This window comes from Pyricularia oryzae, chromosome 5, assembly GCF_000002495.2.
Source record: "Pyricularia oryzae 70-15 chromosome 5, whole genome shotgun sequence".
Lineage (NCBI taxonomy): Eukaryota > Fungi > Ascomycota > Sordariomycetes > Magnaporthales > Pyriculariaceae > Pyricularia > Pyricularia oryzae.
In genome coordinates this window covers 1,131,622-1,158,035 of record NC_017852.1, presented here as the reverse complement: position 1 = coordinate 1,158,035, position 26,414 = coordinate 1,131,622, and the positions used below count along the sequence as shown (strand labels likewise).

Below are 26,414 nucleotides of genomic sequence, written 5' to 3'. Positions count from 1 at the left end.
ACCCATCAAAGCTCGCATTCTATTTATATCGCAAGACCGGTAAGGTGATTCGGCCTCGCCACGATGAGTCCAAGGCGAGGCTAAACTGTCATAAGGGGTTGCTCAACTTCGTTGGACAAGCCGCTCATGGCATCCCTGCCATATGAGGTCGCATTACACACTCGAATCGACGGAAGCGGTCTTCTCGAGCTGTTTCTGCTTTTCGTCGCCATTGATGCTGGATACGCCTGGGGCAGAAGAAGCAGTCTCCAGGACGTCCAGGACCGTATTATGATCCGACAAAATCCTGCGTTTTCCCTCTGGGGACCCGTCGGACGGCCCTCTCTTGCGTTCGAATAGGATATCCAAACGCGGTTCCCTGATGCCTCGAAAGGTCGCGCGGAGTAGGCGGGCGCTTACAAATGCGCCGGCCCAGCCGTCGAGCGTCTTGTTGAGCCAATGGGGGAGGAAGAATATGAACACGGCGCTGGAGGCGCAGCGGATGACCATGATGCTGGGGAATGAGCGGCAGACCAGGAGTTCCCAGTTTTCCATCCTATAGGCAGGACATACCGAGGCTCGATTGTATGGAATGTGATGCCGAGGAACGCTGAAGGACCAAACCAGGGTCAACATCAGGAAATATGAGGCGATAACTTTGAGGAGCGAGATGAGCGTAGACATGGTTTCGATTGCAAAATTGATGCTGGGTAGAATGTTTATGTTCTGGGAGAAGACCTTGCAAACAGGTATGGGAGTTGAATGGAAAGCAGGAAGTGCAAGAGATGTCATATTCATCCTGCTGTCGTTGATAAGGACATGTCAGTCCTGTTGAGAGATTCTATGGTTTGCCTTGGCGGTCAGCTTACGCAGCCAAGGTCCTGGGCATTGTGCAGCGTTTCGTGAAGAACTTGTATTGTTATGGCATCATTGGTGAGTATACGGGGCTTGAAACTATCCCAAGAGTTTGCTAAAATACTTGCACGAATTACTGCACCAATAAATACCTAGTCTATCAAATTCAGTTTGTTCGTCGGTCGTCATTGTTGTTTCTGTGGGGGATCTGGAGTCCCCAGCCGTTTTACAAGGGTCAGGCTTCTTATTACAGCACAACCGTAACCCACCCTGCCTGCTTGCAGGCGGCTCCAATTGCCAAGTCCCCGCCACATAGCTCAATCGCCGACGTCCAATAAACACTCAATTAGTGACAAGTCCGCCAAAGGAGTGCTCCCGAACCTCACCCCCTTGATTGAAGGAGGAGAGAAGGAAGATGTACGAAGACTCCTGGTACAACTTTGTGCCGGATGTTCAGAACAAAAAAGCAAGCTCCTCCCAGGTCCAAGGAACACATCGTAGGAAAGAATCTTTGCTGCAGCAACCAAATGTCAGTTGTTTCGCACCACACCACCCACGACCATATTCGAAGCCGTATTTTATATCGGTGTTGCTGACCTTGTCGGGTTCAGGGCCCCGATAAAACCTCAGACGTGGCCAGCCGCCTCGCCGGTGTAAATGAGGAGAGCGAAGATGACAGCCCGCCCGAGCCGGCGCTGAGCCGGCGCGCAAAGTCCTACTCCGACTTCTACGATATTGTGCGGGAGCACCTCGCCGATAACACACCCAAGAAAAGCAAGAAGAGAAAGCAAAAGAAGCAAAGGAGCCTGGAAGGATTGGCCGTACCAGAGTCAGCCCAAAGCCAAACGCTTGTAACAGGCGATGGCCCATTCGACGCCGATGCGTGGCGGGAGTTGGAGGACGAACTACTCCAGGCGAGCCAGGGAGAGTACGCGACGTACCGCGACAAGCTGGCGCTGACGGAAAGACACCTCGATACGCTGATCGAGGATACAGACGGCGCGCTCAAGATCCTGGCCTCCCTGGCAGAGTCGTTCCGCGCCGTCGAGGAGCAGACCTCGTCCTTCAAGGCGCAGTGCGATGACCTGCTCTCCGAGCAGCGGAGGCTGGAGAAGATTGCCGATGACGTGCGCTCCGACTTTTACTACTATGCATACCTGGAGGAGGTTACTCGGCGACTGAATGCACCCGGTGCGAGCCGGTTGGCTGACGGCGCACCGTTTGCTGAAATGTTGACCAACCTGGAGGCCTGCATCGAATTTATGTCATCTCATGTATGTGGAAGCTATGCGGAAGCTATAGAATCACCACCGGCTGCATACTCGTTAATATGTACCACACTAACCTGTCATGACCACTTGATACATAGCCCACATACCGCGATGCCGAATCATACCAGGCACGCTATCAAGCTCTGCTCACCAAAGCCTTGCATCTGCTCGAAGTCGGCTTCACCGCACTCCTGGATAAGGTCTCGGGGGAGATATCAAAGCAGATCGCGGCGACACAATCTGAGTCTGCCCGTCACGCGCTTGCTTACGGTCGCTTCGAGGAGATGATGCTGGACTCGTACTCGCTAATACCCAACATTCAAAAGGTGGTGGGGGAGGCCTACGACCGCTTGGGCAACCCCAAGTCCGGTCTCTGCGCTGCCACTTACGCCAACACCGCCGACAACATGTTCCGGTCCTACCTTTCCGCACGTGAACTGGACTTGAAGCCGCTCAGCCAAGCCGACGTCGAGACACTCAAGAAGGAGGCCGCGGAGGAGTCGGTCGAGACGGCATCGCGCAACTACGTCAAGCAGTGCTTCGAGCGGTCGCATAACGAGCTCCTTCTTTTTGCACGCGTCTTTGGCCTTGAGCCGCAGTACAGCACCGACCAGGCGTCGGCGTTTGCGACCATCAAGGCCCACCGCGGAGACGCCGTCAGTGCCATCAACGTGGCACCCATAGCAACCAACCTGCAGGCCATCCTGGCGCCTGTCGAGCTCCAGATACTCTGTGAGGTCATTGGCTGGATGACGGACGAATATTTGACCATTGATTATGATGAGATTGACGAAAGCGACATGTCAGTCGCGCTGCACCGCCAGGAGATGACGGCTAGGGTGCTGGGTGAGCACCTGTGGCAGTTTGCCGACGGTGTTTTCGAGGCCGAGGTGGCCAAGCTCATCAGCAAGGCGCCCGTAGTGCCCGAATCTTTGAAGATCGAGCCGGTCGCAGCTGGGGGCGGCGCGTCGTCAAATGCGTACCCCCCTGTCAAGACGGCGCTACGACTGCTCGTCTTGTTCGACCAGTGCATGCCTAAGGAGAGATGCGTAAGTCTTGTTTACACCGATGAGCGAATCCCAGACATTTGGCACAGAATACTAATTCGAATTTCATGGCCAACAGCAAGGAAGCAGTCCGGTGGTATTCAAGATCGTAAAGGAGTCGATAGCAGCGCTCCATCGCGCCGAAGCACGAATAAAATCCATCAAAAACGGCACAGACGCGGACCTTTTTATGATCAAGAACCTGCTAATCCTCAAGAACGAGCTGATGACTCTGGAGATCGGCGACGTGAGGGATGGCCAGGGGGCGGGTATGGAGCACTTTGGACAGATCTGGAACACGCTCTCGGCCGCGCAGGACTGGGTTGGCTACTTCAGCAGCTTCATACCGGGCGCGTCACTGTTCTCACGTGGCTCGCCGGCACCCGGAGGCGGCGGGACCACGCCCACACTCCGTGCTTCAGGCAGCGGTGCGCAGGCCGGCGGCAATGGAGCGCAGACTCAGGACGCCGGCGAGCAGCTGGACAAGCTGCTGCGACAGTCAATTTACGCCTTCACCCGGCGGTGGGGAGCGCTGGTCAATGAGGCGCAGTCGCGGAGCAAGCTGGGTGGTAAGAACATGGCCAAGGTTGAGAGGGAGCTGGAGGAGCTCCTGCAGACGGCGTTTAGCAACCAGCCAGAGGTCATAGCAAAGCTCAAGGAGGCCATCCAGATCAATGCGCAGGCGCTGGGAGAGAAGGGGAGCAAGGTTACGCGGGTATGAAGTTTTAATTTAGTGGTGTGTGTAAAACTTTTAAACCTTTTCACGGTTTTAAAATCCGAAATATGGCTTGCAAGGCTTGTTGTTAATGGCATACAGTCTGGTGCATCAATCGCCAGCAAAGGGGAGTTCCTGTTGCCTATGTACCACCCGACGGTAGCTTTCGCAAGACAAGGAACGCAGAACAAAAAAAAATAACGATTCAAAAAATGAAAGTCAAAAGAACATACAACACCGAGGATTCCCCAGTGGTCACCCACCTGAGTACTAGTTCGGCCCTCACTGGTTTGACTAGGGGAGAGCGGACGGGATCCCGTATATTCCAGTGGGTATGGTCGTATGTGCCAGGAACGGGTTGTGTTGGGTATTATAAGAGAATATTGTCCGCAGAGGGTAAAGTAGGACGTGAGGGCACCGATCATTCTCATAGCCCTTTGGCCTCGGTCCCCACAGGATTTCATGCGCCGGGGGCTGGGGCCTCCTCTGGACGACCTGGACCGCCAACCTTGCCGACGGTATAATTCACCCAGTAGGAGTCTCCATGCACGGTCTTGTCCTCCACGAAGCAGTAGGCCCCCTCGCCGCAGCCATCGTAGATGTTGCCTTCGAGTGTGCCGTGCGTCTTGAAGAGGTCGAGCTTGGCGGGGTTCAGCCACGAGCTGGTCTTGTCATCGTGCTGGAACTCCCAGGGCCACGGCAACCTGCCGGTCGGGGCGCGGGAACCGGCGGGCGGAGCCAGGGAAGTTGGGTTGTTGAATTAAGGCTGGATCAATACATGTGTTCGAGTACTTTAGGGGAAAACCATATACAGTTAAAGTGGGTGGTGGTGGGTGACTTTTGTGTTGGGAGTTGAGGCATTGGTTTTGGATCATTTACAGCATTTGCATTTTAAACTATCGGAGCGCATATTCAGATTCATAGTCTTGAAAATTACGGGATACAGTTCAACAGAAGAGAAAAAAAAAGACCCGAAAAAAGTCGAGTGGTTTGGCGAGGTCCGAAAAACGGTGGTGGAGGAGCCGCGACGCGTAGATGCGATGATTGAGGACTTCGTTCACCCTTCCCTGGATTCTCTATACTATATAATAATTCACCCTGTTCTAAAACTCGCCGGTTCATTGTCAGGACGCCCAATCCTGCTCAGAAAACAGAGTCCCAAGGCAGGCGAACAGGGGCTATTTTGATATTGTAATCCCATGTGAATGTACGAGACGACGATTCCCATGCTAGGCTTTTTTTTTTACTTCAACCCCCTTAACCTTGGGCGTCTGGGTGTGTGAATAGCAAACGTAACCCCAAAACGCTACACAAAAGCTTACAAGGCCAAGTTCAAGCAGGCGCAAAGTCAAAGGCAACCATTGGCCAGCGGAGGGAGTCCCGTTGTATATTCCAGTTTGAATGGCCGTATGTGGCAATTAATGGAGCTGAGTTAGCTGCGTCCTAGTATCGATCGCTTTTACAACCGATCCTTGCTGTTGCTTTTACAAAGCGTAATAAAAAAATCAATGTAAGATGTAGCAACAGAAAAGCCTATCATCAATTAGAAGCCAGGCTAGAATCGGCATACCAACAGATCCATCCTTGCTTGTTAATGAATGGCATGCGGTTTAATGTACAGGTAACCAGCAGAAAATGTATCGCCTCTGCAGTGACACTCGCGCGACTTGGTGTTTGAGCAAAATCAACGATTTGGGATTTGAAGCCTTGAAAGAAAAGCTGGCGCTGTTACTCCCTGTGGTCACAAATGTTCCCAGTAATGGGACCAGATATGCCAAAGATATAGCAGTATCTGCAGTTTCAAACACGTCGTCGGTTCCCAATTGTGACGCTTTTCGACATTTTACCTATTGCACTTGTAATATATTATATAAAAAATCGGAACACGGCACATATAGTGTAGATGAATTGATCCATAGAGACGGGAAAATCTACTGGTTCAATCCCGCTCAAAGAGGCCTGTAGATAGATATACACACGGCTGGGCCCGAGGCTAGGATTAACCCTATCTAGCTTGTTCGATTCCCAGGGCCTGCCTGGATCCTGGCCCTTTAACCCGAGTAAGTTTTCGTACATGTAATGATCGCATAAAAAATGCCCCCTTTTTAACGAAATACAAGTGTAGATAAAGCAGGCCAATTGTTGCTGAATTTAGACGTGGACCGCAATTGCAATAAAATTTATAATGCCGATGGTTATTTTTGGCACAAAGCTATACGTCGTGATTTACAAACCTTTATCAAAACTAGTGATAACCTGGTACGTTAAACTGAGTAGTGCGGTGCTTGTATTTACCAAAGATGATTGCGTTGAGGTCAAGTTGACAATAGTGTTTATAACTAGGTATGCGTCTGCCCTCGAATATGCTCTTATACTCGCTCTTCTTCCTTGTCACCTTGTGTGCTGTCACTCCTTCTTGGCATTTCTTGAGGTCATTCTTTAAGCCATCCTTCATACCCTCTTTGAGTGCCTTTCTTTTGGTTGATAAAAAGCTTTGGATTTCCTTTTTTTTATACTATCTTCGCCAAATTACCAATCCAAGATGCAAATACTTCGCATCGCCCAGCTCATGGCCCTGCTCGCCACCTGTGCCAGCGCCCTTCCCACCTCCACCGGCTCCAGAGTTTACAGCCGCGATGTGGACCAAACCCAGGGAGGCTTCTCTGGCAGTCCCACTACCAACAGTCCCGACAGCGTTGCTGAGACTGGCAGACTCGAGGCACGCTCCGGTGGTAGCAGCAGCACAGAAACAGAGAAGGAGAGAAAAAAACGTATAAAAGCGGAACAAAACGCAAGGATCCGCCAGGAGGAGATTAATAGGAAACCATACCAGTGCCCTTACTGCAGCGATCCTACAGTTTTCTCGCATTCGGATGCGCTGGGGAGACATATATACACAATTCACCGAGGCATGCCTATTTACAATGCCAAAGACCCCCGGAAGACTGCCATTCCGTACAATCCACCAGGACGTAGTACAAGTATCTTCGGCAGCGAGCCATTCTGACCGGAAGGACAAGGAGATGCTCTGCGGCGGCAGGATTGCAAGCAAGTATTGTTGCAGGTACTTAGTGCAAACAGTGCAAAGAATAAGCTATGCGAGTGCTGTCGGTACAACAAGACCAAAGGGGCGCAGCGACAGGCGGCGAACCAGTTCTCGACGCGCCCAGTGGATTGCACTCTCTTTGGAAAAGGCTGGTGCGATATAATATGATGTTGGGCTTTCTTTTGGTTGAGGTGTTTCTGGGGCTTGGAATATTAATAGGGAAAATGGAGGGGTCCCAAGTGAAGCTTGCACAAAACAAAACGCAAAAATGTTATATGAAAATGGAAACCACACAACCCTGAAAATTCTGAAGTAGCTACCTACCTCCAATTAATATTGAGATACGACCAGAACGGCGAAATAGCGATATCAAGAAAAGTACACTCTTGTATATCAAACGTAGCTAGCTAGCTTTCCAGGGACAAGATGAGGACGTCGTCTAAAGCCCTTGCTGATCGAACGATGCCGTTGAATTTTCGAACTTCACTTTTGCCGACGGGTGCTGGAATCTCGTTCCCATCTTCATCCTTTTTCTTTGCGGTCCAGCAATATGACACGGCAACGTAGTGATCGCAAGCAACCGTTGAATAGACCTCTTCAGCAACTGGAAAGCCGGCTGAAGTTCCAGATGTGAGAAATCTGAAATCACCAAAGGGAAGTTGCCAGCACAAGATCCTGTTTTCCTCAAGGCGGAAAACCTCGTTTAGTGTCGTCTTCTATTGTTCTGTAGTTTAGGCAACCATAAAGCGAACCAAATATGGAATTCTCAAGCTGCTTTGAACTGGAAGCAGTTTTGAACAAATGTCTGCTGAATTATATAAATAAACAAAGAATTAAATATCACCGGATCAAATGGGGCTTTGAGATTTCTATACTTCTTTGAGTTGACTGTACCTCAGGGCGTCGACTTTCTGTGCATGAAAAACCATTTCATTCATCAGCTTGATGGCTCCAACCTCGGCCATAATTACTGTTGTGAAACAAGCAGCCGCTGCCAACGACTGGCCAGGAATATGGGTCACCGCGGTCTTACTGTTCTTCGGTAGTGAAGACTATGCTCTCACTGGTTTGACTAGGGGAGAGCGGATGGGATCCCGTATATCCACTGTTTATGGCCATATGTGATAGATAGTATAGTGAACTGAATGGACTAACATGGCTACAATCTGGCGTTGGTTATAGGGTGTTGTATGGAAAACCGTTGCAAATTCAGCAGCAGAGAAGGATCGTCATATACGCAGGGAACCTACAATTTACTCCGTAAAAGCTAGGTTACCATCGGCATACCCACTGGCCCCTGTATCTCCTATCTTTACGTGCTACCAATGTGCCGTTGCGGCTAGCAGCATGTCATCTGCAAGGGACGCTTATCGGCCCCACCACAGCTCTGACCGCTGCGCCGTTCTTTGATAGCTCCGATGACGGCGAGATTTAATAATAATTCTCGAGCTTCCCTCCTCGAATGCCGAGAGTTTCCTTTCGAACAAGGGACTTGAAATCTGCTGACTTTTGACTCGTTCTGAACAACACATCACAATTTTGTTTTACTTAATAGTTCCGAATCCTAATATAAAGCGAAACGACAAAGACGGGATTCAAAACACAAACATAAACTTCAAGCTCGGCTCGGTCAATTGACCACCAGGCGGGGGCGGGGCTGGCCGTTTGTGTCCTTTGTACAAGGTGCGGCGAGCTTTGAGTAGGAAAGAGACCAGAACGTGTTATTTCCGATAGACCTTTTCATCCCTAGCTGCAAGTGAAAAGAGTAGAGATGGCAGGCGACGGAGAAACGCACGGCGGTGGCGCGCTGCAAACGGCCAAGGATCTGGCTGCTGGTGCGGCCGGTGGCATTGCGCAGGTGCTCATTGGTGAGTTTTGAGAAGGAGCAAACAGAAAAAGAAACAAGAGAAAAAGAAGAAACAAAAACGGTCTAACGACCATTCCAAACGTTTTACTAACAACCATAACCCCACATGCAGGCCAACCATTCGACATTGTCAAAGTCCGCCTGCAGACCACGACGACCTACCCGTCCGCCCTCGCCGCCGCGACGTCAATCTACAAGAACGAGGGCGCGCTCGCCTTCTACAAGGGCACGCTCACGCCGCTGATCGGCATCGGCGCCTGCGTGTCGGTCCAGTTTGGCGCCTTCCACCAGGCCCGGCGGTGGTTCGAGGCCCGCAACGCCCGCGACCTGTACCCGGGCGATGCCGTGCTCGCCGCCGCCGGCGCCGCCACGCCGCCACCCCTCAGCTACGGCCAGTACTACGCGGCGGGCGCGTTTGCGGGAGTGGCCAACTCGGTGATATCCGGACCCATCGAGCACGTGCGCATCCGGCTGCAGACGCAACCGCACGGCGCCGCGCGGCTGTACAACGGGCCCATCGACTGCGCGCGCAAGATGGGCGTCGCGGCCGGCGGCATCCTCCCCGGCCTGTACCGCGGCGAGGCCGTCACTATCCTGCGCGAGGCCCAGGCCTACGGCTGCTGGTTCTTGGCCTTTGAGTGGATGATGAACCGCGACGCGGCCAGGAACAACATCTCGCGCAAGGAGGTGCCCAGCTACAAGGTCGCCTTCTACGGAGGCCTGGCCGGCGAGGCTCTCTGGCTCGCCAGCTACCCCTTCGACGTGGTCAAGTCCAAGATGCAGACGGACGGCTTCGGCGAGCACGCCAGGTACAAGAGCATGCGCGACTGCTTCGCCCAGACCTTCAGGGCCGAGGGCCTGAGGGGCTTCTGGAAGGGCATCTTCCCCACGCTGCTCAGGGCCATGCCCGTCAGCGCGGGGACGTTTGCCGTGGTGGAGATGGCCATGAGGGCAATGAACTGAGCGTTCTGAGGCGTTTCGGGGAGGGATGTCTGGCTTTTATATATATTTGTTTGTTTTTATCAAAACGTCGGTTGGAATCCCAGGCCTGATTAGATTACACGGCTTCGTCTTTTAGCGCACATATATCACTTGTTATTTCCCCAGGTTCATCCGGTTTGAATTACTGTGGCTTTTAAAATCGGCATTCTCGGGCGTTGAATATATTGTCACAGAAAATCCAACATGTATATTGTGATGACAGAATAATACAGTGTCTATTTACTCGCTCATCTCTACCCTCCGCTGAAGGATATGTCTCGCGTTCGTCGGGCTGAGCAAGTCGATTCCCAGCTCCGCCAAGAGCCTCTTGGCCTCCTCATTGTCCTTGAACACGCGATCGCTCGCCTGCCTCAGTGTGACCGCAGCCGCTTTGCCCGACGCATCGGCCTCCATCGGCAGGTTCAGCAGCCTGACCCCCTCCTGCACCCTCGCTAGCGCCACACCGCTGCCCTCGGGGATGTAGCGCTCGACCAGCGCCACGACCGCGTGCAGGTCTCGCATGAACTGCGCGGCGCCAAATGCAGTGAAGCTGTGGCGGGTCAGCACGTCGTGCCACAGCGTCTCGTCGAGTTTGTCCAATGCATCGCGCCAGACGCGCCGGAATGCGGCTGTGCTGAGGGCCCGGTTAAGGAATTCAAGGTTGCGCTTCAGGATCTGCAGGAAGTTTGAAAGGAGTGCGTTAGCAAAAGAGCAGACTCAGCGATGAGAATGTCGGGTTGCAAGGAAACTAACCCGTAGCGGCTCATCCAGCTCCGCAGTGATTGGGAGCTGGTAGGGATCAGCCTGGACCGGGTCATCGCTAATGGTAGTCCACTGGGTGCGTTTGAGATAAGGGCGGAAGGCCTCCTGGTGGGAGTCTACCAGGGCGGAGACGAGGAAATCCCGGGCAGCCTTGCGGCGTGCACTGTAAGCCGCGATGGTCTCGTCAAAGATTACGCCCCCATCGCCGTCGTCGCCGATAGATGCTGATGTCTTGTCCTTGACATTCTCGTAGCTGAGGCCACCGGCCAGGTTCTCTTGGTCTTCTGACTCTTTGGCTCGAGCCTGCAGCTCTTCCCAAAATACAACGAAAAACTATGGTGAAAACCGGAGTTTGATTAGTTTCAAATTCAAGAGAAGTTTATGGTAGAGCGACCATTATTTTGTGATGCGTCTCGGCAGCCAGTTACGCAATGTTACAGGAGCACCACACGTACCTCCTCGTTACTCCAGTCCTCTAGAACATTTGCAATATGGTCGGCGCTGCCATACACCTTGCACAACGTCTCGAGAGCTCCGGTACCCTCGAGGGATGCAAGCTGCTGCGCAGTCGCGCCGTGCAGAGTTCGTCCCACGGTTGAGGTCAGCGAGTAGTAAAACTCAAGCGAGCCCCGGAGACGGTCGTGGAAGTCGTCCAGGATGGCCACTTGGATATCGATGAGGAATCGCAACTTATGCGAGAACCTCCTGACACGTTCGTACTGGCTCGTCACTGATCGGAGCAGATCAGACACGCGGACGGCGCCGAATGTGGGCTTGGTCTTGCCCGGCCCGCCGTAGTCGTAATCAATCTTTCTGGCGTCTGCAGAGTCCATGATACCCTCGAAACGCTCCAGGGCAAAGTCCTTTTCGGCCTGCAGCCATTTTGCAAAGTGGAGATTGAGCACCTCGGCCGTCAGCCCGTCCCAGTCACTGTCGCCGCCACCGCCGTCGTACCCGAATCGCGTCCTCAGTTCGTCGTCGAAGCCCATCAGCTGCGTCATGAAGCTGCTGAGGAAGCTAGGGTCGAGTACTGCCTCTTCGGCAGCGGCCATAATCTTTTCCCTCAGCACTGGGAGGAGACTCGTGATGAGTGCGCAGACGGGATCCAGGTAGATCATCTTGGAGGACACGCTGGTCTCGATGAACCTAGAGGCGAGAGAGTGGCCAAAGTTCTCCCTGAAGAAATCCTCCCACGTCGACACAAGCCGGATAACCCAGGGGAAGCAATGCTGGCCGATCAAGCGATTGTTGCTGGTCGGGCGGCCATCGCTGAGAAAGTGGAAGCGGAACTCCTTGACCCATATCTGAGCCATTACATCGATAGGAAGTAGCGGCAGAACGGCATCCGGCGGTGAGTACAGCACCTCTGGAACCTGCAGATCCAGCAGCTTCTCAAAGCACCCACGCCACTCCTCATCAACAACCAGATCCGGCTGGACCTCGGCGGGCCACCTCCTCGCCGCAAGCAGGGCCTTCATCTCATCCGACATGATCTGCTTCATTTCGTCCCACAGTACATCCGTGACGCCAGCCACATGCGCAACAAGATGAGTAGCCGCGCCGTCCGCCGTCCCCTGCAGCTCCCTTAGGCGGGACGAGAGCTGCTTAAGGCGGGAGTAGGGCAGCAGGGCGGCCTTGGGGTCGGCGGGGAGGTGGTCGCGGGCCTCGCGGCGCAGGGCCTCGACATCGTGCAGCAGCTGAAGGTAGTCGCGGGCGAGTTTGACACGGTGCAGCTGGTGCATGGGCGGCTCGAGGCGGCGGATGGCCTCGTCGGGCGCGTCCGACGCCGAAACGATCTGCAGCCGCACGTCGATGCTGCGCTGCAGCTGCTCAAAGTCGTCGATCTGACGCGCCAGCGCCTCCTGCCGGTCGCCGCCGGAGCGCCGGGCGGCGTCGAGCTCGCGCGTCGCATCGTCAAGCTGCGTCTGGAGCTGCGTTCGCTGGTGCTCCACGCTGGCTAGCAGGCTGTCGAGGTGGTCGAGGTCGGTCGTGGACTGCAGCTTGTCCTCGATGAAGTCGTAGACTCGCGTTTCCTGCAAGGGATCCTCCATTGTGGCAGGTGCGATTGTCGTTGGGTGGCAGTGTAGAATATACGTATAGCTGTTCAGGTTGTAGCAATGGCCACGTCGTTGACGATTTGAGGATTAAATCTTGGTGGGGAACTTGCTTAGTCGGTAAGCAATACATTGATTACAGTGCTATTTGATGCTACAGTACTCCGTCATGGCTAGTGGGGCCTACCAGGGTGGCAGCAGTCGGTAATTAGAGGACAAACAAAGCGGGAATCCAGACTATACTGTAACTTTACACCGACTTCAACAATTCAATTCATTAATTGTCCCAAGTTCATCAATTCAATCATGAATATTTACTCCCGCGTAAGTGTTTGTTTTCACTTTTTAACCCATCAGCTGTCTGAGAGCCCCTTAATCTAGTATAAATCCCAGCACTAACTCCAAAAGAAAAACTCCACCCAAAACATCCCCCCTTAATATCCGTGTTTACCGTCATCACTGCATCTCGATCGTTCCAGGAGGCTTGCTGGTGATGTTGTACGTCACGCAAGTCACACCGTCGACCTCGTTGACGATACGGGTCGAGATCCTGTCAAGAAGCTCCGGCTTCATGTGGTAGACGGTGGCAGTCATGAAGTCGGTGGTGACAACCGCACGGAGAATGACAATGTATCCGTACTCGCGTTTGTCGCCCTATCAAATGGTGTGTTAGTACAAGCGCTCAAGTGAACTCCAGGAGAAACGATTCTTGTGCGGGATCTTACCATGACACCAACTGCCCTGCTCGTGTCAAGCGCGGCATACGCCTGGCTGATTTCGTTGTAGATGCCAGCCTCCTTGATCATGCTAATAAAAACATGGTCGGCCTTGCGGGCGATCTCAACACGCTCGCGGGTAACCTCTCCCAGGATACGAATGGCAATGCCAGGGCCGGGGAAAGGGTGCCTCATGACGAGCTCCTCGTTAATCTTAAGCTCGCGGCCCATGGCACGGACCTCGTCCTTGAAAAGCTCCCTCAGGGGCTCGATCAGCCTGAGGCCCTGGCCCTCCATCATCCTCTTGGGAAGACCACCAACGTTGTGGTGAGTCTTGATGGTGGCAGACGGGCCCTTGAATGAGATGGACTCGATGACGTCGGGGTACAGGGTGCCCTGCAAGAACCACTCGACCTTACCGGCGTTGGGCGTGTTCTCGGCCGCCTTCTCGATCTTGATGGCCTCCTCCTCGAAGATGTCGATGAAGGTGTTGCCGATGAACTTGCGCTTCTGCTCCGGGTCCTCAACGCCCTTCAGGCCCGAAAGGAACCGCTCCGAGGCATCTGCAACCGTAAGGTTGATTCCGAGGTGGTCTTGGAGTGCCTTCTTGACCTCGGCACACTCATTGTGGCGCATGACACCCTGGTCCACAAGTACGGCGTGGAACCTGTCGCCAATTGCCTCCTTCACTGGAAAGGGGAGACTGGTCAGCATAAGACACCCACTGAAGGCATATAAAGGCATGCGAGGAAACAGCATAAGAAGGTGATGACTGAATTCAGGGTTCAGGGATACGCACTCAGCTTGGCGGCAACAGTAGAGTCAACACCACCCGACACGGCACCAATAACCTGAGCCTTGTCGCCGATCAGATTTCGGATGCGGGAAATCTCTTGTTCGATGAAGTTGTGCATGTTCCAGTTCTGTTGGGCGCCGCAGATACCGACGGCAAAGTTGCGCAGCAGATCCAGGCCGCGGCGGGTGTGAGTCACCTCTGGGTGGAACTGCACACCAAAGATGTTCTGGGACTCGTGGGCGATGGCAGCAAATGGCGAGTTTGCGGTGGTCGCAATGGTCTGGAATCCGGTGGGTAGCTGACTGAGCTTGTCGCCGTGGCTCATCCAAACCTGGAGAGAGTCGTCTCCCATGCCCTTGAACAGCTTCTCAGCCTGGCTGTTCTTCTGCGGGGTGAGGTCGGCGTGGCCGTACTCGCGCTCAGTGCCGGCCACGACGTTGTCCTTGCCCAGACGCCAAGCGAGCTCCTGGAGACCATAGCAGATGCCCAGGACGGGGACTCCGAGGTCAAAGAAAGCCGGGTCGGCGTGCGGGGCGTCCTTGTCGTAGACGGAGTAAGGGCCGCCCGACAGGATGATACCCTTGGGCTTCCATGTCAAGTCTGAGAGCTTGGTTGTGCATGGCAGCATTTCACTGTAGACATTGCATTCTCTTAACCTCCTCGTGATGAGGTGGGTGTATTGTGAGCCAAAGTCAAGAGTGAGGATGGTCTGATTATTGGGGTTATTATGTTAATAACATGAGCAAGCACTGGTTGAGGGTATCATATTTATCTTGTGACTCTAATTGTAAAGAACTCACGTCGTATGTTTGGTGAGGCGCCGCCGCCTGCTCAGTTGTTGAAGACATTTTTTTTCACGCTGAAGGGTATATGATTGATAAGAAATCTATTTTGTTGCAAGAGAATGATTCAAAGCGGAAACTGCTTTATTTGATTAAACGCTTTGGAGAAAAAGCAAGAGGGACTAGACAAAGTGTGTCCAGGAGGAAACCCCAGAAATATTTTTTCTCTCCTTTTAAGTCGCGAGCTATTGCAGACGCGCCCAGGTTACCAGCATATCGAGGGGTAGACGCTGCTGCAGGTCGCCCTGTGTAAGTGACTTGGTGGGGGATGCTCCACCTCCATGACACTGTCGCAAAAAAGAGGAAAAAAATCTCTTATCAAAGTGCCGATAAGCAATTGGACTGGGGTACCTGACAAGCATCCATGCGACATCGGTCTTGCTTTTCTTCCTTGGCATTATCTGAAATGCAACCACAGCTGGTATTTACCATAGAAACCCCCTTTGGCAGATTTAACATCTTGCCCAAGAAACAGAGATCCTCCGATTTCGACAAAACACAGCGATAGATCTTCATCTGTACATGGCCTCAATGGCTGGGCCATAGCCTTTCCATCATGCGATTTCCTCACCATAGCCTTTCGACCTGCTTCAGACGATGCTTAACCGTTCAACCTAATGGCCTAGACGGTGTCGTACGCCAATCCAGCCTCTCACAATGTTTTCGCCAACAAACCCCCTCACCGCTGCAGCGTCAGCGCGGGTTCTCGACCTGCAGTTTTGCGCGACAGCAACAGCAACAACAACGGGGACCGGCTGAATCTCTAGCCGGAGACCCTGACAGGACACAACATCACTCTGGCGGAAACAAGAAGGCAACCAACAAACGCACCAAGGGCCGTGGTAAGAATCCGCTTCGGGCCATTGCCATCAAGGCCCAGAAGCAACCCCCAACGAGCACACGATATGTCGGCAAGAGTCACGCGTCCTCGGACGAACCTGCGCTCTCCAACACCAGCGAAGATGCCAGCGCGTCGCTCGTCACAGCCGTCTGTGTGGCCGAAGGCTTCAACATGGACGGCGTGACGCGCATCCTCTCGGCACACGGTTACTCGCTCGACCCCGAGGGCACCGGCTTCGAGCCACAGGAAGTGGTACATGCGCGCGCCAAGGGCCAGGGCGACATCTTTGTATTCCCCTCGGGCACCGTGGTAGCCTGGTCGCTGCCGACCGAGGTCGTCGAGTCGCTGGCCGCCGAGACGCTCCTCCCAGCCGCCCAGGAACCGCACGTTGCCAGCCTCGAGACGGAAGACCTATACTTTGTCACAGACCCTGACCGAGAGGTCAGCGCCGTCAAGGGCGACGATACGGTGGTGCTGGGCACGCGGCGAGAGCTGCGTGATGGAGACCGGTTGGACACGACGCTGGCACAGATTGCTTTCTCGTCGGGTCTGGCGCAGAGCACCAAGCTCGCCGTGCTCGAGGCGTGTCTGACCGACTACTTCAAGTCGATGCGGCGTCTGCCCGAGAACCTGTCGCGGGGGTCTGATCTCCGCCTGAATAATCGCCGCTTCATCCTGCAAAAGACAGGCGAGCTGCTTAGTCTGCGCGCGCAGCTCAATCACTACTCGGAGCTCACCGACTCTCTACCGGACATTTTCTGGGAGAACCGAGGGTCGGATGAGCTGAATCTCGAAAGCTACTTTGACCAGGTTGGCAAGTCGCTAGACATTCGTGTCCGTATCCGCATTTTGAACGAAAAGATGGACTACGCTCAAGAAATGGCCTCTGTACTTCGTGAGATGGCAGCGCAGAAGCACGGGACACGGCTCGAGTGGATCATTATCATTCTCATCGCCGTCGAAGTTATGTTTGAGTTGCGGCGTGTATACATAGAGTCGACATCCAGTCGACATCAAGAAGGATTGGACTGATGCTGCTTCCACAACAAGAGGGGGCGTGTAATTTTTTGTGTGCAGTTTCTTGTATATGAATAGTTTTCTTTTGGTTATATTGAAAAGATACCCCTTTCACTTTTATGCATAATATCTCAACTTCGTTCATTCTCGCATATCACCAACTAACTGGTTTAAGAGAGTCGTGTCTTCAGCATTTCTGCCAACCCTGACGGGGAAGTTCCATCTACAAGGAGAGGTATATAAGCTCAAGTCGTAAACGTGAGTCCAGTGACCAAACATAGTCTCAGCTACTTTCCTCATCCCTGCTCCTCGGGCTGCCGGCATGGTCCTCATCCGCAAAGTCTCTATGGGTCACATTTTATCCTTCCCCACGGATTTTTGAAAGCTCTTTTTTCTGGTTCGAACTGATAGTCATCATTTTATTTGCATCGCATCGTCGCTTAGCAACAGGGGGCAAATCTTGAGTTGGGTTTGGAACGAACCAATTGTTCTTTAGTCCCCTGTCTCAACACATGACCTTTGAATAAAACCCTGGATGTTTGCTAATAGAAACATTTCACGGGGTCTATTATTATCGTCCTGCAAATCGCACAACATATAAGTGCAATAACTTACAATAAACAGCTAACATAGATGTACATTACGCGATATTATGCGACCAGGCGAGTAGGTAATGTTTATACATTCCCTACCTGGCAATTCAGTACATAAAACCGCGGTGCATTTTTATCCAGCTTGGGCTTTTTCATGGTACTTTTGCACGCCTTCCTACTCGTCCCTTGGAAACGCTGGCATCTTTTACCTTTGCAAAAGCTCTGTATATATTTCAAATATACAAACAAATTTCTTCATCATTGAGCAACTTTCAATAGCTGCGAAAATGGGTTCTTTTACTAAGATTTCCACGCTTCTCCTCATCATTGCTACTGAGACGCCAAGAAACACCCCAAGGGCTTCAGGATATATTTCACCAAAAATGCAATCAAAGGATTACCGCCAAAACAACGGATGGATATCTCCCAGGAGTGGACAGAGATCTGAGAAGATATGAGATGGATCAATGTGCATTGGAACTTCAGTGGTTATATAGCGGGGGCCAAAGAGCCCGACAACGACTGGGCGTGGATTTACAGGAAGCCCGTTGAATGTATATAAGAATTGGCATGCGGTAAAATATATCTTGGAGATGGATGGCTTCGAGTAAAAGGAGGGTCAACACTGTACATGATCTCAACCAAAGAATGCGGAAGATCCATTATGCCACCACTACTACTAGCAAACACATATCCTTTACAGTTGCAGCTAAATAGCAAAATGGGCGTTTCCGATTTCGATGGCAGTCTTGACGAAAACAAGAAGATTTACAGGGACGAGATGCTCCCATAGATAGATACGTGATCCATAGATAGATACGTGATGGTGTAAAAGAGGATGTACTTTTATGCCTGGTCCGGCGGTAACGAAGAAAAGCCTTACATGATGCAGAGAACACCGCAAACCAAAAGCATTCGGAACCCATGCATTGTCTCATCTAAAACGAGCGCAAAACCCCGTCAGGCCGCCGAGATGCCTTGTCGACCTGGTAACCGTACGACAAGAACGTCATGCGGGTGGGGCAATGGATATCTCCCAGGTAGTCGATCGAGACCCTGCCCAGTATGACGAGGTTATGAAAGCACCAAAAGCCCCCGTAGCGCCCAAAGATGACAGTCCGGTCCGTCTCGGTCAGCTCGTACACGACGAAAAACTCGTCCTGCTCCAGGATCAGGTTCGGATGGGCCGGTAGCCGGCAGCGGGAAAAGGTCACACAGGCCTCAGGCTGGTGTGCAGGAGCTCTCTGGGGGTCGGATAGTGCCTGCAGGGGCGCAACGGCTGGTGGGTCAACTGCCGAGGTGGTGTTCGGGTTGACGTGGGTTACTATACAGAGATACAGAGGGAGTCTATTAGCTCTGTCGGGTCGTCTGTTCTACAATCTAGCTGCTTATCACGGTAAACTTTGAGCACGTCGTTGGTGGTATCCAAAGATACGTTCCCGGCAGTGATGTACACCGGGTACAGGGACGGATGGCGCCTGCGAGGCCCGGCGTCTCGTAGAAATATACCTGAAAAGGTACCTCCCTTGCAGTCTTCATATAAAGTGAATATCAACTGGAAGCAATCTGTAGGAAACCGTGACTTTAGATTTTCGTTTTTGTACATAACTTTGCATATCCTTCTGCTGTAAGCCTTGCTCCTACAGAAAAACAAACGACGACAGTATGTGATTTGCAGCGCACGTCTAAGCAGGCATAAAAGAAACTATTAACGACAACTGTCATCAAGCGTAGTTCAGGAATGATGGGCGGTACTGATTAAAGGAATATGATTAAAGCACATCCGCCGTCTCCTTTCAGGACTTGCATTTCCGACGTTTCCCCTTGGTGACGCCGCCCAAATAAGCTGACAAAAGAGAAGGAAAAGTAATAAAAAAGAGAGAAAGTTGAACAAGAAATTAAAGAAACACAGAGCCCCAGGCTATCTCGCAGCGCGTCTCAAAGAACGCACCCAAAAATGGACTGGGTGCCCCCTTGTGATCGCAGACTCAAAAGGGGAGGCTATCAAAATTGGAGGTTTGCTGCTTTGGAACTCCGCTCCTTTGAACTCATATTCTACCACACACCTTCGCAGACACTCAAGAGGAAGGCCTGGCCTGAGATCCCATCTGAACGGGCGATGGAGTTGCGTGAGGGAAACTGGCCGAGCTTGAACTATGCCTTGGCTGGGAGCCCATCATGCCGTTCATTGGTACTGGAGACGGTCCACCCGCACCAGTGAGTCCTACTGGGGTTGCAACCTGCGCCCTTGGGCTCGGCGACATGTGCTGTTGCTGCTGCTGCATCATGACAGGGTTGTGTTGCTGCTGAGCGCGATTAGCCGCAAGCTGCTTTTGCATATCAAAATTGCCCTTGAGCCCGATGCCTGCCAGTCCGGCATTCATGCCAACACCGCCCCCGCCCTGCATTTGCTGCTGAGCCGAACGGCGCGACTGCTCCATTATTTGGTTTTGCTGCGACTCCGACATGTGGGTGTGAAAGCCTGAAGGTCCCAGAGACGGTGTCATCCCTTGGTGGGCTCCGTTGGGCGTCATTGCCTGGTTGCCTGACATGGGGTATCTATGGCCCTGGCCTGGCTGTGGACCGGGCGACGCAGCATACTGTGGAAATCGAGGTTGTTGTGCCATTTGTTGGGGGTGTGGGTGATGCTGTTGCTGCATCGGACTATAAGGATGCTGCTGAGGTGTAGGTTGAGGCGGATGCGCAGCACGTGGTGGCATATTCGGCTGGCCGTTGGCATACTGCTGCGGATATCCGGGCCGTTGTCCAGCATGCTGTTGATGATACATCGGTTGGTGGTGCTGGGGTTGCGGGACTTGTTGTGGTGGATAGCCACTGGCGAAGCCCTGGTTGCCGCTGGGGAACCTGCGCTGAGGTTGCTGTGCCTGAGTAGGTGTGCCTGCCGGGGAACCATGCGCATAGCCAGGATGTGCCGCCATACGTTGTGCCTGGCCCTGCCCCGGTGTGCCGGAATATGGCATGGCATTGTGTCCATAAGGGGCAGGAGCCTTGGGGTTTTGGGGCGCATACGCTGACGAGTATCCGTTGGGCTGGCGGTATTGCTGGGACGAAGAAGATCGGTGCTGGGGATGGGGTGAATGCGACCGGTGCTGTACATGAGACGCGTGTGGGGCCATCTGGGGAGGAATGGCACTCGTCATTGGCGGTCTCTGATGCAATGGAGAAGGCTGAGCTCGCACTGGGCTTTGCTGGTAGAACGGAGGAGCTCCTGCGTTGGGTGCAGGCTGCCTATTCTGAGTGGCGTAGTATTGCTGGTTAACATACGGCACACCACCAGACACACTTGGTGTCCTGTGGGGCTGCTGTCTAGGAGCGTTGGCCTGCATATGTTGTTGCTGCTGCTGTTGCTGCTGCTGCTGGCGTGCCTTGACCACTGACTCATCCTCCTCATTGATTCCCTGCCGGACATCAGTCCTGATCTCAAGCTTTGTGCTGATGAAAAGGTCGCCAAGCTTGTCACCATCAAGCCTCGACAAAGCATAAGGTGGCAGATCAATAATTATGTCGAGAAGGGCGTTCTTGAGTTTCATATACACCTCTGTTTCCTCGGCACCTGGTTGCTGCACGAGAGATCCATTATAAAGCATATCCGCACCAACAGGGTCGGTTGATCGTCGATCTTTGCTTGTCGGTAATGCAAGATGGCGATTGCGTTGGTGCGATGCGAGCGTTTCAATGAGGTCAGAAGCTTCCATAAGCTTATCGTCAATGCTCTTCTCCTGCTTCGATTCTTTGCTGGAACCGTCCTCCAGACTAGGGTCAATTAGCCCGTCCCAATTCCGGATAGCCTCTTCAACCGCATCCACATCGACATCATTGTGCGGGATCTCGTTGGCGCTCTCCTCTGGCGCGTCATCCAATCCCTCCTCAGCATCGACCATCCGTTGCAAATGACGCTGGCCAGTACGCTGCCACCATATGCGACTGGCATGATTGGACGGAACAACTGCAGACGTATCGTCCTTTGAAGGAGCAAAGCTTGTGAACGCCCTGCGAAACAGGGTTTCCATTTCGGACATCTCGAGTTCCACAGTCGAGGGCTTGTGTCCAGCCAGGCTTTGCGCTCGCTCTCGTTGCTTGGTCTTGATCTGCGAGTGGGATGAGGGCGTCGCATTGCTGTAGTCAATCCACTGTCCAACAGCAACATGCTGGGAAAAGTAGGTCAGCCCGGCCTTGTGTGGGCACTTGTAAACGGGATCAGGCTGGTGAAATCCAAGAACGTTGCTCTTAGTGGTGCTCTTGCTCGATTTGGGCGCCTGCAGAGGTGGAAGGTTGGCTGCAGGAGGATAAAGCTCCCCTAGAGTGGGTGCCCTTTTCATCTTTTTCTTCGGAGAGTGAGGGGTTACTCTCGTTGCGATAATGCCCTGAGGAAGCTTCGCCGTCGATATGGACTTTAATAATCCCTCGGGGTTGGTTGATGTTCTCACGGGCAGTTGCAGGTTGGTGTATAATGTCTTGCCGTGAGGAGCAAGCCCGTAGACTGACAAAGCGTATCTGCTCTCAGGCTGCTCTCCAGAAAATCGCTGGCTAGCCTGCGAAGGAGTCTCAGGGTATGCTATCTCGCGCTGGTAAAGGTCCAGGGCCTTCTTCCTAAAGTCGAGAACCTGGTTGAGTTGCTCGTCGAAGTTTTGCGCATCCTCGCTAGAGGTTGCTTCCTGCAATGCCTCCACTGCATCGTTCACTGCACGTTTTACGTCCGCTACCAAGTCGTCCAATTTGACATAATCGCCTCGCGACGCTTTATCCTGAATCGACTGCGAGGCGCTAGGCTCATCGGCCTTTTGCCTTTTAGCTTGAGGCTCTCCGGATGACGATGATTCCGAGATAGGTCGATAAAGTATCAAGTTGTTCGCGTCGAAGCTGTGCAGATGGCAACGAATGTCAGCAGTCCGGTTACAACGCAAACATCAGACTTTCAAGTGGTTGGAGATGCAAAAAAAAAAAAAAAACAAGTGCCATTGTAGCCTTGAATAGCAAAGCTGAGCAAATCAATAGAGTCGATGAGACGATTAGAAAATGGCGTACCGGCGCAAGACCTCGAAAACATTGCGAACTAGCTCCCTCTCGTCCCGTTTTGGGGGCTCCTGTCCATTGGTCGTGGGCTGCACTTCATCGAGTGTATTGGACTTGGGAGCTGCTTCGTCATCGTTCGCATCGCGCTTCCTTTTGCTCGACGATGCCGACGATTCGGGAGATGCAGGCAGCGACGGGGTGCTCAGGCCGTTGACCTGGACGGGAGCAACGGCCGCCATGGTTGAGGGAAAAGCGGGCAGCGTCCCAGAGACCGCGAAAAGTCAATCGCGGTTGTCGATTGAACTCGGGAAAATTTAGTTGTGGTCGCGGCTGCGCTGGGCCGAATCGCTGATGCGCAAAATGCGGTCGATGAACGCAGGCGCAGGAGTGGGCTGGTTTTGTTGCTGCTCGCCGGCGGTGGTTTTTTTCGTCGCGCTTCGCGTTCGTTCGCGAGGGATGCTAGGTAGGTGGAGGATGGACGGGCTTTTGCTACTGCTGTGTGCAGAGGTGGTCCGGGCCAAGTTTGGTATAACTCTAAGAAATCCACAGAGGTCAAACTTGGACAGCTAAGTCGTCCAGATCCATAAAAAATGGATGCATCACCCCAAAAAAGAATAAAAAAGAAGATTTTTGGACAGGCTGTCTAATCTGTAATTTTATCTCGATTGATTCCAAGCCTTCCCTTGCTGGTTTCTTGAGGGAGTGAAGCAACCAACGTACGTGCTCTGGAACAGCAGAGAGGGAGGGTCAGTCAGATTGGCTACACCACCTTGCACGCCCTTGCGAGTCCGGCACGAAACCCAAGCCTAATTTTCACGCCAGTCCAGAATCGGCCTAGCGCGCCAGCTGACTGCACGTGATCGTACCACTACCTACTGCCCATATCACCGGTTGTCGTCGATGCGATTGCGTAGGTACAGAAACAGAGTCATTGTGTTGTCAAAGGATTTTCGTATTTTCTAGCATAATACGGCATGGTGCGAATCACATTCACATTGATAAGTATCATTCAGGGAAGTCAATCGAATATGCAGTAAATTCTTCTGTGACTATCTGTACCGTACACTAGGAAACCGTTCCACCGAAGAGGTTATGTGTGATGAGACCAGTTGGTAATGATCTGTCCCCTGATTAAGCAATGAAACCCAAAAACTCTGAGTAGAGGAAATGCGAAAAGACACAAAAGAAACTAGTTGGAGTCGGCCCTGTGCATGCAGGCTCTGCCAAACAAGAAAAAAAAGTCCTACATAAGGTACAGAATACCAAGGTACAAGCCCTCATTTGATGGTTCCGGTCGTGAAATTGACAACCATCCGCATCGAAGACACTTTCGAGGTCATCTGTTTATTTGGCCTTGGCCAGGCCAACAGTTCCCTTGCCAAGGTCGTAGATGGAGTAGTAGCGGCGCAGGAATGCGTCACCCAGGATGGCAAGAGGACCGACAGGCTCAGGAATGTCCATAGCCATGAAGGTCGAAATGCAGCTGCCCGACACCTCCAGGATGTAGTCATAGGCGCTGATGGGGAAATCGTACCCGCTGAGCCTGAAGGTGATATCCGGGAGGTCCTTGCGCTTGTCGCAGTCAATCGAGTACTGTCCGTTGTAGCCCTTCTTGGCGCCAATCTGGCTGTTCAGGAGCTCAGCAAGCTGGCTAGGGAGGGCAATGAGCGAAGTGCCGGTGTCCAGGATCACACCGGTGTTGTCGAGCTCAGCAACCTCGTCGCCAAGAGCAATGGCATCGAGGTCAACCTCCCAGTAAGCCTTCCTGCGCAAGGGGATCTCGGTGATCTTCCCGTCGATGTGGTCCTTGTTGACACCACCAAAGACAACCTCGGACTCCGACTTCTCATCAGCGAGGTAGAAGGCGAACACAGGCTCGTCAATAAGCTTTTGGTCGACCATGGCGTAGAATGGCGGGACAATCTTATTCACCGACAGCCTGTCGAAACCCATACCGAGGATTCCGTCAAATCGGCCAAAGGCAAAAGCCAAGCCAGGCTCCTTAGTAGCTTCGGCGAAGTCAAGGTTCTTGATCTTCAGGTCTCCGATGGTCATAACATCGTTGGAAACGAAACCCTCCATGCTGCCGGAGCCATATTGGATCTTAAACTCGGTCCCGTTCTTCTTGTAAGTCGATGAAGAAGACGACTCGTACTTGTTGTGAAGATAACAAGCGATAGACCCGCAAGACGATGAGGGAACCCAGAGGTTAGAGCTTCCAGTGTCGAGGATGACCTTGAAATTCTGGGGAGGAGTGCCGATGGTGATCTCGGAGAAGTCTGTACATGATTGAGATGGGTCAGCTAGTGTCACAGCAGAGTGATTGGATAGTAGGGCTCAACAGGTGCTTACACTGCGCGTTCATGAAGTTGCTGATCGGCACAGGGTGGTTCCCGCTGGCCTGAACGGCATCATTGCTGAAGACAGCCTGCTGGTGCGATTCAGGGCGGATGCCGAGGTACTTCTGGCCGAGACCTCGCATCTGTGCATTGAGGTCGAAGGTTTTCTAAACAGCAAGGCCTTGATTAGTTCTTGTCCTTGAACCACAAAGAGATGGCCCTTAGTCTGGTAATAGAGACGAGACTACTGACAAGCTGGTCCTCCAAGGGAATCTTCTTCATCTTGAGCTTGTGGACACCGGCCTCGGCGGTGCCAAGCAGCACAGCTGCTGTCATCATAGCTCCCTTCATGATGGGCGGCTTTGTCGCGGAGCTATCGGGATTGCGAACAGAATAATATCAGACGGATGGGATTAAGATGAAAAGAGAAGAGGAAATATTTGTGAACCCAAAGCTGATGGAAAACTTCGGGTCACAGATGTATTGAATGAATTAGGGGATGTTGTGGCTGCTGGAGGTTGACTGATGATGCAAGAGAGCAGAGCAACACGGGCGAGAATGAAAGCTGGGGGCGGGTGCGGAGACCCATGACTGGTTATAAGAGTGGGCGTGGAGGCAGCCACCCTTGGTTGCGCGGCGGGCCTCGCCCGTGACCTGTCCGTTCCTACAGATGACGCAGGAGAATGCAAGCCCAAACGGATCCCCTCCTTCTTGGCAATCAAAAGTGGGTGGCCGTGGCAACCATTGAGACCGGTCCGTTTATCCCGATTGGACTTTCCGACCTGAGGTTTTGATGACATAATCTAACATGTTTTGAGCTCTGACTTCCCCTTTGAGACGGATTTCATTTGGCTGAAGCTGCCCATTGGAGTAGGCCAGCCGAAACTGGATTCGACTGCCCTGCAAATGGCAGCGAGTTGCCCTAGGTACATCTTGACATGAGCTTTTGCTTGGTCATCGTGGTGGATCAAAAGTAACACACCTATCAGTCAATGGCATGTCACACCCTGATCTAGGTACCATACCTCCTCCATGAGTCGACAGGGAACACCGACAGCTGCTCGCCAAGGAAGTTGCTATTGTGAAGCCAAAAGCAATAAGCTAGCTGTACCTAGCTCAAAGCTCAAACTGCGCCATTGAAGCTTCAGCAGACGCCCCCAATGCCCCCACCTAGAGCTCTCATCCATACGTGTACGGTAATTGAGCATAACAACGAAAAGCTAGGTACCGCTCTACCACCTACCACCTACCTAGGTAGCCTCCTAGGGACTTCTTGATTTGTAGCTGCCGTTGTCTGTGTCACGTGAATTACATTCACTCAATGTAACAAGGTCAAACTCGCGTATTTCGCCTTGGGTACTTGTCTCTCAAGACCCGAGAGGCAAAAAAAAAAAAGAAGAAAAAAAAAAGCCTACCAGGTAAGCTGCTTCATGGTAGACAAGGCAAGGTAATTACTGTCTCAGTTAAGGCACGGTACTCGTTGGTGGATCGCGATTCGCCCGAGCAGCGAGTGGGTAATGCGTCCAACACATTTATCTCCACTCCATGTCAATTAACCGTATCACCTGGCTGGCGTAGGCGCGATTGTTACAAGACGCGTGAATTTTTTAAGTGGTACAATGTCAAATATCGACGTCGACTAAAAGTCTATCCTGGATAG

General features: G+C 52.6%; 11 protein-coding genes and 1 non-coding gene across 12 annotated transcripts; 4 read left to right on the top strand and 8 right to left on the bottom strand.

Moving 5' to 3' along the window:
• Positions 1-153: 153 nt before the first annotated feature.
• MGG_00914 (uncharacterized protein) lies at positions 154-868 on the bottom strand (the record flags this gene model as incomplete). The annotated part of the gene is made up of 2 exons (XM_003717999.1): positions 154-535; positions 849-868. The coding sequence occupies 2 exons, from the start codon at positions 866-868 to the stop codon at positions 154-156; spliced, it is 402 nt and encodes a 133-aa protein (XP_003718047.1).
• A 254-nt stretch (positions 869-1,122) lies between these two features.
• MGG_00915 (uncharacterized protein) lies at positions 1,123-4,116 on the top strand. The gene is made up of 4 exons (XM_003717998.1): positions 1,123-1,363; positions 1,446-2,108; positions 2,204-3,154; positions 3,231-4,116. The coding sequence occupies exons 1-4, from the start codon at positions 1,250-1,252 to the stop codon at positions 3,870-3,872; spliced, it is 2,370 nt and encodes a 789-aa protein (XP_003718046.1). The 5' UTR covers positions 1,123-1,249; the 3' UTR covers positions 3,873-4,116.
• MGG_20348 lies at positions 4,093-4,208 on the bottom strand. The gene has a single exon (XR_001729803.1). It is a non-coding gene; the product is annotated as a 5S ribosomal RNA (ribosomal RNA).
• Positions 4,209-4,326: 118 nt separating this feature from the next.
• Positions 4,327-4,727, bottom strand: MGG_14648 (uncharacterized protein; the record flags this gene model as incomplete). Its single annotated transcript, XM_003717997.1, has 2 exons — positions 4,327-4,570; positions 4,645-4,727. 2 exons carry the CDS (start codon positions 4,725-4,727, stop codon positions 4,327-4,329), a joined length of 327 nt encoding a protein of 108 aa, XP_003718045.1.
• Positions 4,728-6,408: 1,681 nt separating this feature from the next.
• MGG_00916 (uncharacterized protein) lies at positions 6,409-6,873 on the top strand (the record flags this gene model as incomplete). Its single annotated transcript, XM_003717996.1, has 1 exon — positions 6,409-6,873. The coding sequence occupies one exon, from the start codon at positions 6,409-6,411 to the stop codon at positions 6,871-6,873; it is 465 nt and encodes a 154-aa protein (XP_003718044.1).
• A 1,508-nt stretch (positions 6,874-8,381) lies between these two features.
• MGG_00917 (carrier protein YMC1) lies at positions 8,382-9,987 on the top strand. Its single transcript, XM_003717995.1, has 2 exons — positions 8,382-8,780; positions 8,892-9,987. Exons 1-2 carry the CDS (start codon positions 8,684-8,686, stop codon positions 9,740-9,742), a joined length of 948 nt encoding a protein of 315 aa, XP_003718043.1. The 5' UTR covers positions 8,382-8,683; the 3' UTR covers positions 9,743-9,987.
• On the bottom strand, positions 9,893-12,673 carry MGG_00918 (RINT-1 family protein). Its single transcript, XM_003717994.1, has 3 exons — positions 10,978-12,673; positions 10,514-10,855; positions 9,893-10,435 (listed from the first exon to the last, which is right to left on the bottom strand). The coding sequence occupies exons 1-3, from the start codon at positions 12,571-12,573 to the stop codon at positions 10,001-10,003; spliced, it is 2,373 nt and encodes a 790-aa protein (XP_003718042.1). The 5' UTR covers positions 12,574-12,673; the 3' UTR covers positions 9,893-10,000.
• Positions 12,674-12,694: 21 nt separating this feature from the next.
• Positions 12,695-15,180, bottom strand: MGG_00919 (GMP synthase). Its single transcript, XM_003717993.1, has 4 exons — positions 14,889-15,180; positions 14,092-14,797; positions 13,302-13,981; positions 12,695-13,230 (listed from the first exon to the last, which is right to left on the bottom strand). Exons 1-4 carry the CDS (start codon positions 14,934-14,936, stop codon positions 13,033-13,035), a joined length of 1,632 nt encoding a protein of 543 aa, XP_003718041.1. The 5' UTR covers positions 14,937-15,180; the 3' UTR covers positions 12,695-13,032.
• A 115-nt stretch (positions 15,181-15,295) lies between these two features.
• On the top strand, positions 15,296-16,971 carry MGG_00920 (YagE family protein). Its single transcript, XM_003717992.1, has one exon. It carries the CDS (start codon positions 15,487-15,489, stop codon positions 16,801-16,803), a length of 1,317 nt encoding a protein of 438 aa, XP_003718040.1. The 5' UTR covers positions 15,296-15,486; the 3' UTR covers positions 16,804-16,971.
• Positions 16,972-18,319: 1,348 nt separating this feature from the next.
• MGG_11471 (uncharacterized protein) lies at positions 18,320-18,920 on the bottom strand (the record flags this gene model as incomplete). Its single annotated transcript, XM_003717991.1, has 2 exons — positions 18,320-18,705; positions 18,845-18,920. The coding sequence occupies 2 exons, from the start codon at positions 18,918-18,920 to the stop codon at positions 18,320-18,322; spliced, it is 462 nt and encodes a 153-aa protein (XP_003718039.1).
• Positions 18,921-19,459: 539 nt separating this feature from the next.
• Positions 19,460-22,654, bottom strand: MGG_11470 (uncharacterized protein; the record flags this gene model as incomplete). The annotated part of the gene is made up of 2 exons (XM_003717990.1): positions 19,460-22,262; positions 22,428-22,654. The coding sequence occupies 2 exons, from the start codon at positions 22,652-22,654 to the stop codon at positions 19,460-19,462; spliced, it is 3,030 nt and encodes a 1,009-aa protein (XP_003718038.1).
• Positions 22,655-23,433: 779 nt separating this feature from the next.
• MGG_00922 (vacuolar protease A) lies at positions 23,434-25,303 on the bottom strand. Its single transcript, XM_003717989.1, has 3 exons — positions 25,007-25,303; positions 24,768-24,921; positions 23,434-24,694 (listed from the first exon to the last, which is right to left on the bottom strand). Exons 1-3 carry the CDS (start codon positions 25,103-25,105, stop codon positions 23,760-23,762), a joined length of 1,188 nt encoding a protein of 395 aa, XP_003718037.1. The 5' UTR covers positions 25,106-25,303; the 3' UTR covers positions 23,434-23,759.
• Between the last annotated feature and the right edge of the window lie 1,111 nt (positions 25,304-26,414).